Source organism: Nomascus leucogenys, chromosome 16 (genome assembly GCF_006542625.1).
Source record: "Nomascus leucogenys isolate Asia chromosome 16, Asia_NLE_v1, whole genome shotgun sequence".
NCBI lineage: Eukaryota > Metazoa > Chordata > Mammalia > Primates > Hylobatidae > Nomascus > Nomascus leucogenys.
In genome coordinates, this window is record NC_044396.1 from 4,636,548 (window position 1) to 4,655,919 (window position 19,372).

Consider the following 19,372-nt stretch of genomic DNA (forward strand, 5'->3'; position numbering starts at 1 on the left):
TGCACCCCCGTCACAAAGTTAGAAAGCCGGTACAGAGTAGCCAGGAGTCCTGTTCACTCGGCAGGAGCAGGGGTGCCGAGTGGGGGGATCTCTGGTCCCGCAGCTCGGCCGCCACCAAGAGACCGAAGTGCTGGGCGCGGTGCCACCAGAGGCCCGCCACGCCCCACACCGCCCTGCAGGCGAACGCTGGAGGCCCCGCCGGGCCGCCGTAGCGCTGCAGCCCGGGCCGCTCCTCCCGCGCCGCCCTCCGCCCCCAGTCTCCCGGCGCCGCGGCAGCTCTGGGCAGGCAGCGCCGCCGCCGCCGCCGCTTCCTCCTCTGCAGCCGTTCGGCCGCTGCGTGACGCGTCGTTTCCTCCCAACATGGCGGCCGGGGCAGGTCGGCGGTGATGGAGGCCAGTTCGCGGCCGCGACGGGTGCTAATCCCCACAGTAGCCAGGGTAGCCCTCCTCTCGCGGTGCCTCTGAGAGCCGCCGCCACCTCGTCCCTCAGTTCCCGGCAGACAGCCGCCCGGGCCGGGCTCCCTCACCGCCACCAGGGCCGGAGGGACGAGGAAGAGGGGCGGCCGGGACGCGACCCCCGGGCCGGTAGAAGCGGAGGCCCGACGGGCGCGGCCCTCGAGGTACGGCTTCTCGGGGGCGGCGAGGACCTCGACGCCCCTCGCCGGCACCGCGGCTTGTCCCGCTCGCCCGCCCCTTCCTGATCCTGCCGCTGCCCTCCACGCCTCCACTCCCCCACCTCCACCCCCTCTCCTTTCTCTCTTCTCTTCCTTCCTCTCCTCCTCCTCCCCTCCAGCCGCTGGGAGCCGCGGGTCGGACGAGCCGCCGCCTCCTTCTCTGCGTCCATGTATGAGGGGAAGAAGACGAAGAACATGTTCCTGACCCGGGCTCTGGAGAAGATATTGGCCGACAAGGAAGTGAAGAAGGCGCATCACTCCCAGCTGCGCAAAGCTTGCGAGGTGGCATTAGGTGAGTGGGGAGGAGGCCCGGGGGATGGGGTGCTTGTTGTGGGGCGGGGGCGCCCGGGGCTTGTCCGAGGCCCGCGCCTCTGACCTCGGGGAGCCCTCGCAGAGCCCTCTGCTCCCTGTCTGGAGTTGACAGGAACTCGGCTGGATGTGGAGCAGAGGCGGGGTAGAGGAGGAAGGGCAGTGAGCTGGGCTCGGGAAACGCGGCAGGGCTTAGGATCGCGGGGCACCTGGGTTCGAGGGATCGACTTGAGAGTGAGAGGATTTTGTTGGTGGTCCGTGAGGTGCGGACTGGATACCACCCTTTGTGATGAAGCAGAAGATGAGCTGTTGTTTATTAGCTTGGAAATTGAGGTGGGGCCGGTATGTCAAGATTGGGTGTGGGAAAGGTTCCGTATCATAATTAACAATAACTTTTTCGTTTGGCGAGGTACTTTGGGGAGATAGGCTGCTGAAGTTGTTTCCTTGTTGACAGTCTTGAGAAGGGGTTTGCAAGAGGTGCAGCCCGTTCTGACATCTCTCCGCCTCCGCCACAGGAAAAACGTAGAGTAATATTGTATCTGACTGGGCTGACCTGGAAGAACAAGACCGGTGGTTAAGGGGTGAGGGTGAGGGTGGGGGTGGCGGCATGAAAGCAGGGAAGCAAAGAACCTTTAGATTAAATGGCTTTAGGTGACAAGGGAAGGGAGGGTTTGAAATGAGGAAAATGAAAAAGACAATGACACCCACCAGCCACATGTCTGGACAGTGGCAGCTGCTCTCAAGCTTGAATTGTGATTTATAGTTCAGATGGAAGAGATCTGGTGTGATTTATAGTTCAGATGGAAGAGATCTAGTGTGATTTATAGTTCAGATGGAAGAGATCTAGTGTAATGAAGCCCGCAGCAGGGAAAATCCAAACAATACCTCCTACCTATGAGGTTAGGCAGATAAGGAATTGTTAAAGGGGGAACATTGTTAGATCTATTGCATCCATCAAAGATGAAATTGTTTGAGAGAGCAGAACATTTAACACAAAGATGCATTCCTAATGCATACACTTTATAGCACTGGAAATACACTAGGTCAAATTGGCAAGAAAGGAAGCTTCTTAAATGGGCTTTGGAAAAAAGCGTTCTTGAAAGGGGAAAAATCCACAATAACTTAAAGTATGCTAGAGTTAAGGAGTCAAGACAACTTAAAATTAGCTTTTAATTATTAAATAGAAGACTACCATTTAATTTGCTGTAATATACTGTAGTTTTTTTTCCTAGATCGTTAAAATTGGTAATATGAAAAACGTCGAAGAAATTTCATCTTAAAAAATTTGAATGTGTAGTATAAGGGGCTTAAGTTTATTTTTTCACCTTACTCATTGACCGGAAGTTTGCATTTTGTTATTTTTGTAGCTAACAAAAGACTGTTCCCGGGGTATGAGAAGACACTTGTCTAGTGGCAAAAACTCTATTGTAGATCCTGAAAGGAATAATTATTAAATTGGAGTGAGACTGGGGAGAAAGTGATTTTAGGATTTTTAAAAGAATTGTTATATGTAGGTTTATAAATTACTTGAAGGTTGAAGAACTTTAGAGAGATTCAAATTAAAGTTTTAAATTTGTTTTTTGAGACGGGCTTGCTCTGTCACCCAGACTGAAGTGCAGTGGCACAATCAGTGCTCACTGCTGCCTCAAACTCCCAGGATCAGGCATTCCTCCTGCCTCAGCCTCCCAAGTAGTTGGGACTTCAGGCACACCACCACACCTGGCTAATTTTTTTTTTTTTTTGGTGGAGATGGCGGTCTCACTATATTGCCCAGGCTGGTCTCCAAATCCTGGGCTCAAGAAAGCCTCCCACGTTGGCCTCCCAAAGTGCTGGGTTTATAGGCGTGAGCTGCCTCTCCTGGCCTTAATTTTTTATAATTCAGATTTTTCATGTTACAACATATTTTAATACATTAAATTGTAAGTATCAAACTGAAGAAATGGAGTGTGTTGTGTGTATGTATGTATTTTCCTTCTCCAAAATAGTAACATAAGTAAGCATATTTTAATGGAGAGCCTACTGGAATGAGAGTCTGAGATCCTAGGTTTAAATCCCAGTTCTGTTACGTTGTAGTACTAGGCAAGTCCCTGGCCCTTAAGTTCTCTGTAAAATTAGGGTATCGAACTTAATGATTGTATGGTCACATCTCTAATGTGCCATGAATGCTATTGCACTGTCCTGTTAACTCGTGCATTGGGTATTCCTTGCCACTCATGAGCATCATCTTTAGAGGGCCTATAGCGCTCTAAATGGTCCTTGCCATTTCTGGAGGTAGGGATTACTTGATATGTGTGCCAACTGTACCAGGGTTGTCTATTCCAGATTTTGCCAGTTTTTACTTTTTTGTCCCTTCTGTATACTCAGTAGAAGTTTGTTATGAAGAATGTGACTATCCAGGGAAGGGCTAGGCACCACAGTACTTTATTTACTTGAGATGTATGAGGCATTTTTTCCCACATTTCATAAAGTTACATTTAGCCTCCGACAAAGCAAAATCTCAGTAATCTCATGGCAGCTAATCCGTGATGAACTTTGTTTCTTTCCTTGCAGTCTATCTACATCACCACCCAAACATAAATTGATAAGCATAACTCATTTTGTCTTCGCAGAAAGTGTGTCTCGCAGGAAGATGGTATTCCCACAAATGTATTGTCCTTGAAAACCATTAGAGACTTATCTTCTCCACTTCGCTAGTGAGACCTGGGCCAGGCCCGCTCTGGTCTGTTGGTAATCTATGTGGCCATCAAGCAGGATGGGAAAGCAAACTGAAAAGGCCTGATTTAGTCCTCTCGGGTCTGTAGATTGTGAGTGGGTAGGTGTTGGATGGTGGAGATACAGAGATCATTTTGTGGGTGGTGTTATAACCCTTCTAAATACCCACCCACCTGTCTGTCTTCATTCTTTCCCCAAATATTTATTGAGCATGCAGCTGAAGGGAGATGGACAGTTAACAGGAAAATACGTAGTGTCAGACTTTTAATCGTTTTGTTTGAAAATCATTGTATTGGCATGTAAGTAGATTTCAGAGTATTGCCGTTCAAAATTAATTCAGCTACCTTTAACATATGGCCAATTATAGATGGATTTTCTGTAAACTATACTTAATGAAATTACAGCTTATTGTGTATTCTTAAAACTTTTTTTTTTTTTGCCAAAAAGTATAACTTATGAAACAGCATCTGGCCGGGCGCGGTGGCTCACGCTTGTAATCCCAGCACTTTGGGAGGCCGAGGCGGGCGGATCACGAGGTCAGGAGATCGAGACCACGGTGAAACCCCGTCTCTACTAAAAATACAAAAAAATTAGCCGGGCGTAGTGGCGGGCGCCTGTAGTCCCAGCTACTCGGAGAGGCTGAGGCAGGAGAATGGCGTGAACCCGGGAGGCGGAGCTTGCAGTGAGCCGAGATTGCGCCACTGCACTCCAGCCTAGGCGACAGAGCGAGACTCCGTCTCAAAAAAAAAAAAAAAAAAAAAAAAAGAAACAGCATCTAGATTAGGGGAAATTTTACTTAATTAAAACAGAAAAATCCATTCTCAAAGACTTCTCAAGGAACTTTTATTTTCACAGAAAGAAAAATAAACCTTTAAAGGGATGCAGAGTTAATGTAAAACGTTTTTCAAATTTTCTTAGGCAGACTTCATTTTGAAGTAAGGAATGGTTAAAAAATAAAGAATCACCCGCCTCCCCGCCCCACACACACTGTTACACTGTTACAACTGATGTGAAGCCCACAGGCCCAGGAACAGCTCCAGGTTGCCCTCTTTTGGTACCTGCCCTACAACAGCTCTGCAGAGAGGGAGTCTAGGCTGCCCTAGCTTAGCCTGATCCATTCCTGCTCTCGAGAATCCTGACTTAAAAATAGTCTGGCCATCTGCTGGCAGATGAGACAACAGCTGAGCTATTTTTAGTTTCAAAGAATTTAGGATTGTTTTGGGATTGGGCTTGAAGGTAGCATTGTTTATCTGCTAGGGAGGGTGCAGTTGGGACTTACTCCAGTAAGGCCTTTAAGTTGCAGGAGTTTCTTTTATGTTAGGGTTGTGACTAGTTCAGCTTATGCTTTCTGACATTGAATGAAGAGTATCTGTGAAGATACTCTGCAAATGTCAGGATGAAAGAGTTCAAGGTTGGAAACTGGCATTGATACAAAATAAGAGTGAAAAAGGTGAAGAGCTGACCAGAAGAAGGTTTTAAAGGGAAGGGAGGCATATACTGGCAGTGATAAGGGTGGGTTCCCAGGAGGTATATGGGAAAATAATGGAGACAAAATTGTTAGGGAAGTAATTTTTGCATCAGACGGTATGAATTTATATTGTTCATCATATTATAAAGTGATCCTGCTGACTTAGTTTTCTTATATGAGTCTATTACCTATAATTATAGTTTCATCTAGAAATATAATATTGAGACTCAAACTTTTCAGAACTTGCTTCCTTCTGCCCCTTTAATTCCACCCTTATTTTTGTTGGTGGTGTTATAAAAAAAGATACGTGGGTGGAGGGGAAATTACTTGAATGCTTTGGGCCCTGGTTTTATGCTACTTTTGGTAACTATTAATTTTCATCACTCTTCACCATTTATGAAAAAATGATTTATCCCCAAACAATATCCTGCCATCAGTGAACACCTTAATTATAATTTAAATCCATTAACAAATCTCCCTTTAAGCCTTCTTTGATATCTAAAGTAAAAGGTGTTTTCAGTAAGCCAAGCTACCTGAATTTTCGAGATGGGTAGAAGAAAAGAGTATAATTAATGACATAACCGAAAGATTGATCCTATTTGCATTTGTTCTTTTCTTTCACATTTCAGATTTGTTTTTAGGACACTTGCTCTAGAATAGTGTTGACTAAAATATGTGTTGTAGAGTACAAGTTCTTAGAGAAGCTCTTTGAAGAAAATAAATTCGGGTTGAAAAAATAAGTTTGGATTACAGTGTATAATCTGTTTCCATTTGGGAAATATATAATGCACATGAACATAGTTAAGATTCTGAAAAGTCCTCCAAGAAAGACACCTGCTCAATTTTGTTCAATGAAGTTTTTCCTGAATTTATGTGATCCTTTTTCATTGTCTGCTAACTCAGTTAACTCCCCTAGGATATGTTGTTCCTTGGAACTTACTTTGGGACACTGGGGAAAGAAAGGCAAGTACAATAACCCTAACTACTGGTGAGACCATCTTCTAGAAGAGGTTTGGGGAAACCAGTACACAAACCTGTGTTTCTCTAAACACAGGTTTGGGGAAAGCAGTAAATGTGTTGATAGTGTGGGGAGGAGAAGAAAGTCCGAAATAAGGAGCAGTAGAAATGTCAAGATCAGAGAACTGTTTGCTGACTAGCTGTCTTTCCCACCCCATCTAGGGGCAGGTAACTCATTTGTGTCTTCTGGTAAGGTTTAACTTAGAAAATTGTGAATGGGAAATAATTTGGGGAAATATTTGTCATAATATTCCTCACATAATGGAGGAAGGAGGATATTTGAAAAGGAAAAATATACATGAGTAAGTTATTGTTGTCATTCCAAACTAGGTATATATTTCAATCAGGTATTTGTTGAACTCATATGTTCCAGATACTACTTCATTGCTGGGTATACAGCAGTGAACCAAACATGCTTTCATAGAACACACATTCTAGTGGGGTGAGGGTGATAGTAACAACCTTGTATCATCAGAAGAAAGAGTTCAGAAGGTTAAAGGGAAAAGGGTGGGAGTGCTGATTTAGTTAGAGTTGTCAGGAAAGTCCTATCTGTGAGATGACATTTGAGCAAAGAAGTGACATAAGTGAGGGATTTAGTCTTTCAGATACTTGGATGAAATAGAAACAGGAAACAGCAAGATGGATGTGTGCTTGGTGTGTTTCAGGATGCAAGGAGGCTTGTGTGGCTGGGAGAGAGACAGGGAAAGATAGGAGGGGGAGGGCAGATTGGGGATTTTAGTGACAGCATGTTTATATTTTTAAAGGCTCACTGTGGCCAGAGACCATGGGGACTTAGGCTAAGTTGGTGGTGGCGGAAAGGGTGATAATTGTGTGCATTTGGAATATATTTTGGAATCCACAGGATTTGCTGATGAGTTGGTTAACAGAGGGGATTGTATCCAGTCTTGTAGCCAGAGCTTCAGGGTAGAGGAAGATGGCATTCACCTCAATGGGGGACACTAGGATAGAAAAAGCCTTTGGGAAGTAGGTTTTTATATAGTAAAACATTTTCATCCTGCCTTTTATATGTATTTTAGAATGTTTTAATGATAGAATTTTCTGATGGTATAATAGGATATTTTCTACTGAGAATAACACAAAATAATTTCAATTTGGTCTGTTTTTTTTTTTTTTTTTTTTTTTTTGAGATGGCTCGCGTTCTGTCACCCAAGCTGGAGTGCAGTGGCGCGATCCTGGCTCACCACAACCTCCGCCTCCCGAGTTCACGCCATTCTTCTGCCTCAGCCTCTCAAGTAGCTAATCTCGGTAGCGCTACCGCGCCCGGCTGATTTTTTTTGTATTTTTAGTAGAGACAGGGTTTCACCGTGTTAGCCAGGATGGTCTCGATCTCCTGACCTTGTGATCCACCCGCCTCGGCCTCCCAAGGTGCTGGGATTACAGGTGTGAGTCACCACGCCCGGCGTGTCTTGTCAGTTTTTTTGCAGGGAGGTTTTTTACCAAAGAAATGAGCCTTTCACTTGTCTGGTTCTTTTCCTGGAATAGGAACTTTGTGGATGTAATTAGTGAAAGATCTCGAGGTGAAATTGAGATCCTCAATTTAGAGCCTTTAGGTGGGCCCTAAATCCAGTGAATGGTGTCCTTGTAAGGAAGAGGAAGGGACACAGTCACATACAAAGGAAAAAGTCCATGTGAAAATGGAGACAAGATATCAGAGTTACTGCTGCCACAAGCTATGGAATGCCAGAAGCCACCAGAAGTAGGAAGAGGCAAGGAGGGATTCTTCCCTTTGGATGTGGCATAGCTCTGCTGTGACCTTGATTTTAGATTTTGGGCCACCAGAACTATGAGAGGAAATTTCTGTTGTTTTAAGCCACCAAATTTATGGTAATTTGTTAAGGCAGCCTTAGGAAATGAATGCAAGTTCCCTTTTATCCTAACTTTTCAGACCCATTTTCATTTCTTTATTCAAGTTTCCACTTACAGAGTCTACTATACATATGTTTACACAATCAGATCCTGTCTGACTCATCTCTGATTGTTTCACGAATCTACAAAGCAATTATTCTGAGGCTTTAGTGTGTTATAAGTAGAGGCTCTTGAAAAGCTTCTTAAAAGGTCTGGGCTCAAGTATTTAAGAGTATTTAAAAAGTTTTGTGTTCTGCTTTTGATATTTTGTTTTGCTTAGACTTAGACTTGATGTAACTAAATTTGTTTATATAACCTATGTCATCTTTTCATTCATTAAAGTCTTTGAAAATCTTTAAAATGGCTGGGTGCTGTGGCTCACGCCTGTAATCCCAGCACTTTGGGAGGCCAAGACGGGTGGATCATGAGGTCAGGCGTTCGAGACCAGCCTGGCCAGCATAGTGAAACTCCGTCTTTACTAAAAATACAAAAAAGTTAGCCGGGCGTGGTGGCAGTGGGCGCCTGTAATCCCAGCTACTTAGGAGGGTGAGGCAGGAGAATCGCTTGAACCTAAAAGGCGGAGGTTGCAGTGAGCCAAGATCGTGCCACTGCTCCAGCCCAGGCGACAGTGCGAGACTCCGTCTCAAAAAAAAAAAAAAAAAAAAAAAATCTTTAAAATATTTCATATTACCACTGGCAGTGTCTTTAGGAAACTCCATGTGAGGCTATTAATTTTTCTTAACAAAAATGCGTACATTGAGACTTCATTTAATCAGTTGTTTAACAATCCTCATCTGTCAGAACTTTGCTAAGAAATGAAATAATAAAAATATAAGCAGTCAAAGTACATATCTTGAAGGCCAAGCACTTTATATAGAAGAGAATCTCTGTGGCTTTTACTCAGTCTGTATACTTTTATAATTCCAGTAAGTTTGGTAATTTGATATTTTTTATAAAAGAATCCTTCAAATCATTTTCAAAAGTGCAACTACAACAATAAAATTCATTGTGATACAGGGCCCGGCATGGTGGCTTGTGCCTGTGATCCCAGCACTTTGGGAGGCCGACGTGGGCAGATCATGAGGTCAGGAGATCAAGACTATCCTGGCTAACACGGTGAAATCCCGTCTCTACTAAAAATACAAAAAATTAGCCAGGCATGGTGGCGGGCGCCTGTAGTCCCAGCTACTCGGGAGGCTGAGGCAGGAGAATGATGTGAACCCGGGAGGCGGAGCTTGTAGTGAGCCGAAATTGCGCCACTGCACTCCAGCCTGGGCGACAGAGTGAGACTCTGTCTCAAAAAAAAAAAAAAAAAAAAAAAAAAAAAATTACCGTGATACTCTTAGCTGAAGATAACCACTGTTAACTTTTTGAAAAACAACTTTCTGATAAATGATTTACATACTATAGTATTTACTTTTTTTGAGTGTAATGATTTTTGGTAAATTTACTGAATTACGCAGCCATCAGCATAAATCCAGTTTTAGAACGTTTCTATTACCTCAATAAGATCTGTACTGCCCTTGTTGTCATCCCTAGCTTCTGGCATTCACTAATCTATTTTCTGTCTGTAGAGTTGCCTTTTCTGGATATTTCATGAAATGCAGTTATACACAGGTGGTCGTTAGTGTCTGGTTTCTTTCAGTATGTTTTTGAGGTTCATTCATGAAGTTTGTATCCATACTTAATTTCCTTTTATTGATGAATAGCATTCCATTGTTTAGATATCCTATATTTTGTTTATCCATTTACCAGTTGATGGATATTTGGGTTGAATGAATAATACTGCCATGAATATTTGTGTGTAAGTCTTTGTGTGGACGTAAACTTTTATTTGTCCTAGGTAGACAAACTGGGAAGGGAATTGGTGGGCCACTTGATAAATTTATGTTTAACTTTTTAAGAAACTGCTAAATTCTTTTCCAGCTTACATACCCACCAGCAGTGTATGAGGCTTCCCGTTTCTCCAAATTCTCACCAATATTTGTTACCGCCTTTTTATTTTTAGCCATCCTAGTTGTTATGATGCAGTGTTACTTCATTGAAACACTGTTAACTTTTTGAAGTACAGATTAAATATCCTTTATCAGAAATGCTTGGGATCAGAAATGTTTTCAATTCTGTTTTTTTTTTTTTTCGGATTTTGGAATATTTGCATATACATAATGAAATATCTTGGGGATGAGATTGAAGTCTAAACACAAAATTCACTTATGTTTCACATACACCTTATACACCTTATACACGTAATCCAAAGGTAATTTTATGCACTATTCTTTTTTTTTTTTTTTTTTTTTTTTTTTGTGAGACGGAGTTTAGCTGTTGTTGCTCAGGCTGGAGTGCAGTGGTGCGATCTCAGCTCACTGCAACTTCCGCTTCCCAGGTTCAAGTGATTCTCCTGCCTCAGCCTCCCAAGTAGCTGGGATTACAGGCATGCGCCACCACGCTCAGCTAATTTTGTATTTTTAGTAGAGGCGGGGTTTTGCCATGTTGGCCAGGCTGGTTTCAAACTCCGACCTCAGCTGATCTGCCGACCTTGGCCTCCCAAAGTGCTGGGATTACAGGCATGAGCCACTGCACCTGGTCTTATGCACTGTTGTTAATTTTGTGCATGAAACAAAATTTTGACTGTGTCCCATCACATGAGATGAGATTCGGAATTTTTCACTTCTGGCTTCGTCAGTTCTCAGAAAGTTTCAGATTTTGGGACATTTCAGTTTGGGAATGCTCAACCTATATTTTTCCCAAACTTCATTCTACACACACATACACAGGAGCATGGACATGGACAAGCATGTTCTTCAAAAAATTGAGCAGCCAGACGTGGCGGCTCACACCTGAAATCCCAGCACTTAAAGTGGCCAAGACAGGGAGATCACTTGATCCCAGGAGCTCGATACCAACCTGGGTAACATGGCTAAACCCTGTGTCTACAAAAAATACTAAAACTAAAATAAAAAAAATTACTGGGTGTGGTGGTGTGCACAAGCTACTTGGGAGGATGAGGTGGCCCAGGAGGTTGAGGCTGCAGCGAGCTGTGATCACACCACTGCACTCCAGCCTGGGGTGACAGAGTGAGACCCTGTCTCAAAAAAAAAAAAAAAAAAAAGGCCAGGCGTGGTGGTTCATGTTTGTAATCTCAGCACTTTGGGAGGCCGAGGTAGGCAGATCATGAGGTCAAGAGATCGAGACCATCCTGGCAAACATGGTGAAACCCTGTCTCTACCAAAAATACAAAAATTAGCTGGCCGTGGTGGTGCGCTCCTGTAGTCCAGCTGCTCAGGCGGCTGAGGCAGGAGAATCACTTGATCCTGGGAGGTGGAGGTTGCAGTAAGCTGAGATCTTACCACTGCACTCCAGCCTGGCAACAGAGTGAGACTCTTGTCTAAAAAAAAAAAAAAAAAAAAAAGCTATGTAATTTTTAAGGCAATAATAGGAGGAAAAAGAATAGCTAATATTTATTGAGTGTTTACTGTATGCCGGGTTCTGTGCCAATTAAATACTTCATTGACTTTATCTCAGTTAGTCCTCAGAACAACCCTATATGCTTAGGTTCTGTTATTATTTGCATTTTGCAAATGAAGAAAATGAGTTTGTGTTTGGCAGAGTTGGAATATGACCTTAGAGCCTACAAAGTCATCTTGGGAGTTGTGTCGCACTCTGCTTTTTGGCTTAATGTGGCAGTCCTGTCCTGCACCCTTAATCACAGTACTACATGTTTGTAAGTAACAATACAAAAAGGAAAAGAAGGGCGACTGTAGAAAGAAAGGCACTGTCAAGAAGAGAAAAAGGGCCGGGTGCGGTGGCTCACGCTTGTAATCCCGGCACTTTGGGAGGCCGAGGCGGGCGGATCACGAGGTCAGGAGATTGAGACCACGGTGAAACCCCGTCTCTACTAAAAATACAAAAAAATTAGCCGGGCGTGGTGGCGGGCGCCTGTAGTCCCAGCTACTCGGAGAGGCTGAGGCAGGAGAATGGCGTGAACCCGGGAGGCGGAGCTTGCAGTGAGCCGAGACTGCGCCACTGCACTCCAGCCTGGGTGACAGAGCGAGACTCCGTCTCAAAAAAAAAAAAAAAAAAAAAAAAAAGGGCCGTACACTGAACATAGAAATAACAGCAATACAGGAAAATATTGCTGTGTACATTTCAGTGAATCTCCAGGGTAAATGTTCATGTGTTCATCATGGGATCCCCAAATCTGTCGTGTACAATATAATTTTAATTCTCTTTTCTGCTTAAGAAGTCAGGCAAATTCGTGTGTATGTATCTTCTAAGATTTAATTTTAAAGTAAAGTGTCAGTAATTTAAGCCATTTGGAAATGTAATGTGCCCTTTAACACCTCCCAGGGATTTGGGATAGGCTAGCCTTTAGTGTGCTTCTATGCCTAACCCTTTAAAACTACTGTCATTTGCTTTTTATATTAATATTTTATAACATTTCATATCATTTTAAGAATTGATATAAGAACAAAATCTTATTAAAATGTTATGTGAAATTACCAATAAGACTTCATCTAAAAATAACTAGTTGTAAATCTCAGTGGCTTCATATGTAAGTATATAAAAGTACTTATTGTGTAGTTGTCATGATTTTCTGTTCTCTCATCAATATTTCATGTGCATTTTCTATATATCTATGTTGTCTTCCTACCTAGCATTTTAACAGTATGTCATTTGTTTAAATATTTTTGAGTTTGGGGACATGTTACATTTAAGTTTTGCTTCACAGATTTTTTTTTTTAATTAATCCCTTGCAGAATTTGTTTAGTGTTTGTTACATATGCAGAACTGTTTAAAATAAACTCTAAGATTTTGATTGTTGGGTTAGAGTGTGGTCATTCGTGACTGTTCCTTAAGGCAAGCTTGCCATACATAATATACCTGTGCTAGGTGCAAATACACAGCAGAGCACTGAGGAGGACAAGACAGAGAATTTGCTGTCTTTAGATTTACTGGTTTTGATCAGTGTTTTATCACTTCATCTTTCCTTTGCATTTTTTTTTTCTGTTCTAAGAGTGAAAAACAAAGACATAAAAATTCCTCTTTATAGTTAGGATATCTGTACTTTCATTTTCTATGAATTTGGTATTTTTCATCCTTTTTTCTTGAGGGTTATTAGAGTATATCTTAGTCTATTTAAGCTACTATAACAGAATACTGTAAACTGGGTGGCTTATGGACAACAGAAATTTACTTCTCACAGTTCTTTATTTCTCACTGGGAATTCAAAGATCAAGGTGCTGACAGATTCCATATCTGGTGATGGCTGGTTCCTTATAGACAGCACCTTCTAGTTGTGTTGTCACATGGTAGAAGAGTGAAATACACCTCTTTTATAAAGGCACTAATTCCATTCATGAGCGCTCCGCCCTTATGACCTAGTCACCTCCTGAAGGCCCCACCTCTTAATTCCATCACACTGGGAATCAAGTTTCAACATGTGATTTTTTGGGAGGACACAAACATACAGACCATAGCAGGGTATATAATAAGTATGTATTTTAAAAGTTCATTTTGTTTCTCTGAATTGATGGGTGTTTTAATAGCAGTTACTAAGTAATTTTAAAACATCACATCATATTCCATCAGTCATTTTCAATTTATATTAGTATAGTACTTAATGTGGTATCTGGTAAGATTGACTAGTCTTCGTTGTTTCTTAATTTTTTAAAAATAATACTCTTTTTCCAAATAACTTAAGGATTTTCTTTTAAGTTTTCTAATGCTCATTCTTAACATCTTATTAACATGTTACTTAATCAGATTTTCTTGCCTTCTATTCTTATACATCAGATAAAAAATGTTATAGTTGGGAAGAAGTTAATTATTTTGTTTCATCCAGTTTATTGGGTCCCCATGCTTCCATTCCCTAAGTTTTACTTCTTACCTGATAATTGAGAATCTGTTTGTTTAATGCAGTGTCAGAAAGCAACAATGTTTAATGCAGTGACAAGCAAAGCTTATATGTAATTTCTGATGTGCTTTGATCTTTAGAAATAAGAATGGAACCACATGCATCTTCTGCAAAGATGAAGAGTAAAAATAAGGTGTAGGTTGTTTGATACCAGTTAATAGTCAGTAATTAAGATTTTATAATATACACCAGTGTCCACAAATGAGTTTTTACAATTATTAGAGAAAAAAAATTTTTTTTTTCTTTGAGATGGAGTCTCGCTCTGTCACCAGGCTGGAGTGCAGTGGTGCAATCTCGGCTCACTGCAACCTCTGCCTCCTGGGTTCAGTCGATTCTCCTGCCTCAGCCTCCTGAGTAGCTGGGATTACAGGCGTGTGCCACCATGCCTGGCTAATTTTTGTATTTTTAGTAGAGACTGGGTTTCAGCATCTTGGCCAGGCTGGTCTTGAACTCCTGACCTCATGATCCACCCACCTTAGCCTCCCAAAGTGCTGGGATTACAGGCATGAGCCACCGCGCCCGGCCGAGAAAAAATTTTTTATAGTAAATAACAGCTCTGTGTCTATAGTTATCTTGCTAGAAGATACAAAGGCAGAAATAAAGTTACATTATTAGAATGTGTTTTTTTTACTAACTGCGATGATGAATCTGTGTGTTTGAATAAATGAAGTGAAGGTATTTTATTCTTTTTGTTTCTACCCTCAATCCCCATTTTTGTGGCTGTTATGGAAGATTCCTTGAGTGGTAAAGTAGAAGGAAAGGTTCTTTTGTTTGTAATATGTACACATTCTTTCCTTAAAAAGTCAATGAGTATGCCAACACATACTCTCTTAAACTTGTATATATGGCTACCTTCATTGAATTATTTTCCTTATGAAATAGTTAAATATTTCTCAATTCTTAATTTTCCTTTACATTTCAAAAAGCACCCTTTAGTAGGTAATTAATATGCAAAATTATGGTTTCTCTAAGAAAATGTTAGGTTCTCAAAATTGTCACTATTATAGTTCTTTTTGTTTGATTGCTTTTTCTTGGTTTGAATGAAAGATGTCTTTAAGAAAGATTTGCTAATCTTTTTCTGTTTTATCACTAAGTTAAAATAATATTTATTTTTATTAAGTAGTTTTCAGTTTTATGTTACTAAATTGAGTAGCCTTTGGTTTTTTTTTTTATTTTTAGCACTCCCCTAAATGGTTTCTGCCAATTCAGTCTCATTGAAGCTTTCTATCCTTAACGTTTGTAAAAATAATATAATCTTTCATTAATAGCAAATAAGAAGCTTTGTTTGGTTTTGCTGCTCATGCATGCCTAATGCTGTTCTGTGTAAGATATATCTCACCAGTTGGCTTGACTAAAACTTCTTAATGTAAAGCTTTTATTGATTTAGTAAACTAATGTCCCTAAATATTTTGTCTAAGATAGTCACTGTTAATAATCTGGCTTTTCAGAAAGTGTATAAGAAAACAAAAAATTTTTTTTTGAGTTTGAAAATTAAATGTTTTTAAGAATATTTGCTTTTTTTCTAGCTCTTTCCATTTTTTTTTAAATTCTTATTATTTATTTATTTATTTATTTATTTTTGAGACAGATTCTCGCTCTGTCGCCCAGGCCGGAGTGCAGTGGCACAGTCTCGGCTCACTGCAAGCTCCGCCTCCCGGGTTCACCCCATTCTCCTGCCTCAGCATCCCGAGTAGCTGGGACTACAGGCACCTGCCACCACACCGGCTAATTTTTTGTATTTTTAATAGAGACGGGGTTTCACCGTGTTAGCCAGGATGGTCTCCTGCCTGAGCCTCCCAAGGTGTTGGGATTAGAGGTGTGGGCCACTGTGCCCGGCCTAAATTCTTATTTTTATCCTGAATTGTTTGTTTTGTTTTGTTTTGTTTTTAAAGACGCCCAGGCTGGAGTGCAGTGGTGCCATGTCGGCTCATGGCAACCTCCGCCTCTTGAGTTCAAGTGATTCTCCTGCCTCAGCCTCCCAAGTAGCTAGGATTACAGGTGCATGCCACCATGCCTGGCTAATTTTTGTATTTTTAGTAGAGACGGGGTTTCACCATGTTGGCCAGGCTGGTCTTGAACTCCTGATCTTGTGATCGGCCTGCCTCGACCTTCCAAAGTCCAGGGATTATACAGGTGTAAGCTACTGGGTGCGGCCCTGAATTTTTTATTTTAAAAAATTACCACAGTATTTCCATTCCTTTTTTTGACCCATTTATGTTAATTTCCTACCTGATTCTCCTTCTTTCTCCTTCTTTTCAAACCCTCAGAATCTCTATCAGCATTGATACATGAAAACATTCTTGATTTATAAAGACATATTTTAACTCAATTCAAACAGTTTAAAAATAATCAGAGGGTAACCTGAAATACAAATACACATTTAGTTTACAACCCTTGATGTATCCTCACAAATGACAACTACGTTGCAGAAATGAGGGAAAATTCATTACATAGTAGAATAGTAGATAGGTGGAAGTTTATTGCTAGATCCCAGGAGGAATGAAAAGCTAAAAGGATGAGAGAGAAGAGCTAGATATGGAGGACAGGGAACATAAAGCTGTGTAACATATGGATAACTCATTTTCTGAAACATAAAACAAAAACTAGAAATTGCTGGCAAAACAATAATCAGAGATATGCTGGAGAAAACTTCTGCACTAAAAAATACTTGTGTGTGCAAACTGCTATATTCTAGGAAGAAAAATACTCAATGTGAAAAGACAAATCTCAGTCTAGCAATATTTTTTAATATTAAAGATAAAAAATTAATCTTGTAAATATCCAGGCAGAGAAAATAAGCTTCCAGAAGAATAGTTCAGTTTGTTAAGAACGTAAAGAATTAGTAGCACCCATGGCTATTTAAGGAAAAAAAAATCATAAGAGTTTCAGCCTAGGTAAATTTAATAGGAATTTGCTGTAAATGATAAAACAGCAACTCTGCTAATAAACATAGGCATTCTCTTTTATATCTTTTTTTTAAAAAATGTCTTATCTCACCTCTCTGTCATCTTTCTCCCTTGTTCCCTTATCTCCCTCATCTCTCCACCCCTTTCTCTCAGCCCCTCTATTTCAAATTCTTCTAGAATATTGTTAGAAAACAATGAGAAATGTGTTACAAAGATATATGTACAAGTGTATTCATCATTATGCTGTTTATAATTACTAAAATATGAAAACTCAAGTAGTCAACAATATAGGATTGATTAAATGATGTTATGTTAATACAAGGGAATGTTACAAAGTACTGTGTAGTGATGTGCTTGAAATATACTTACTGATATGGGAAGATGAATGATTGGAAAAAGCAGATTATATAGTACTTAGAACAAATATGTGTAGGTATACAGGGAAAAAGTGTTGCAAATACAAGGAAATTTTGACAAATATAATCATACCAAGTAACATGTTTTACTGTCTTGTGGTAGAACTACAATAAAATATTCATGGTGTGGTTAGAAGTATGTCATTGGGCCAGGTGCATTGGCTCACACCTGTAATCCCAGCACTTTAGGAGGCTGAGGTGGGTGGATCACCTGAAGTCAGGAGTTCGAGACCAGCCTGGCCAACATGGTGAAACCCCATCTGTAGTAAAAATAGAAAAAATTAGCCAGGCTGTGGTGGCAGGTGTAATCCCAGCTACTTGGGAGGCTGAGGCAGGGTGATAGCTTGAACCTGGGAGGCGAAGGTTGCAGTGAGCCAAGATTGCACCAGCCTGGGCAACAAGAGCGAAACTCTTGTCTCAAAAAAAAAAAAAAAAAAGACATATCATCAAGGAGTCTGTATGCTTCTGAAGAACTTCTACAAATGCAAAAATATTACCTATTTATCTTCTTCCTCAACTATGTAGTATTTAAATATAGAGTAAGAGAGGAAAAAGAAAACATACACACAAGTATAAGTAGTAGGCTTCTTATTGGAGTAGAAAAATAAAATCAAGGAAGAAGGTTGCTGACATCAAATATAGATAATTGAATAATAGTCATATTTATTTACTAGCAAGTCAACCTCGTAGTGAACACAGGGATAATTTAAATGTTTTTGATATTGCTTAGAGTATGCCTAACTAGGGTATTAGAAATTGATTGTACTTTGGGCTTGATTACCCATTAGCTTGTAATAATAGGAAGGAAATTGTTTTGTTCTTCAAGTCAAGACCTTTCTCACTTTGATTTCTCAAAATGAAAGATTAACTGGCCTCACATAAGATTTTGACTAGGAAATATTTATACAGTAAATCCTGACAATGTCATTCATACAGGTTCTTGGAAACTGTGACTTTAAGTGAAATGACATACAGCAGGTCCTTGAATAACACTGATTAGTTAAACATCATGTCATTATAAGATTGATTAGAAAAAATTGATTTTGTTATACATAATTTTGTTTAAAGTCACAGTTTCCAAGAACAACAATGTTAAGTGAGGACTTACTGTAATTTATGTCTTTGATAATCTAGGTATTTTATAAGAAATAAGTATTTTTGAGAGAACCTCATTTGTTGCTATTATTTTCTAAAACACAAACCTTAGCTTCATCTCAAAAAAAAAAACTAAGCTAAGAAAGGTGTGTAAGGTTTCAGAAGATCTCATTTTCATGTACACATCCATTTAGGCCTTCTCAACACATCCAGAAAAGGTATGGAAAGCTAATTCAGGAGTACAGGTTGTTTTAATGTCTGTAGAAAGCCCAGTGTTAACCAGTATAGATTTACTCTTGCAGATACTTTGGTTTACATCCTTTCTAGAGATGGATACCAAGTTCTTTTCAATTATATGGAAACTGCCATTTATCAGTTATTTTCCTGTATTTCATATTTGAGTCACAAAACAGTACTGTGAGTCATAGATGTTCTTTTTCTTATATTTCTTTTTTTATTTTTTGAGATGGAGTTTCACTCTGTTGACCAGGCTGGAGTGCAGTGGCACGATCTCAGTTCACTGCACCCTCCAGGTTCAAGTGATTCTCCTACCTCAGCCTCCTAAGTAGCTGGGACTACAGGTGCATGCCACCATGCCTGGCTAATTTTTATATTTTTAGTAGAGAAGGGGTTTTACCATGTTGGCCAAGCTGGTCTTGAACTCCTGACCTCAAGTGATCTGCCCACCTCGGCCTGTAATCCCAGCACTTTGGAATCCCAAAGTGCTGGGATTACAGGCGTGAGCCCCTGCACCCAGCCTTTTTCTCATTTCATATTCATAAGTGCTTTCCTGAAATCAGCTAAAATTTGTGCTCATTCCATTATAACTTGATTAAAACTTTGTTAGTCCTGAGTAGATGTACCTCTGTCTTCCTTCCCTTCTTTGCCCATTGGGAAATTTCTCAAAAATCTTCCTTCATAATAATTCAATATTTATTTATATTTATTACTAGTATTTATTTGCAGATAACCTTTGAGGATATTAGACATATTAGT

General features: G+C 40.4%; 1 protein-coding gene across 4 annotated transcripts in view; it reads left to right on the forward strand.

The window, feature by feature from the left end:
• Positions 1 to 347: 347 nt before the first annotated feature.
• The window catches only part of ARFGEF1 (ADP ribosylation factor guanine nucleotide exchange factor 1), a 144,647-nt gene continuing 125,622 nt past the window's right edge, over positions 348 to 19,372 (forward strand). For 3 of the 4 annotated variants that reach the window (XR_004026210.1, XR_004026211.1, XM_030795203.1), the window contains exon 1: positions 349 to 965. Coding sequence is in view for 2 of the 4 variants with exons in the window: in XM_030795203.1 (XP_030651063.1) it covers positions 842 to 965 (124 nt within the window). In the remaining 2 variants the exon portion in view is untranslated. Of the gene's footprint in view, positions 966 to 19,372 lie in introns of all 4 variants that reach the window. The other variant, XM_003274798.2, reaches the window with a different exon arrangement.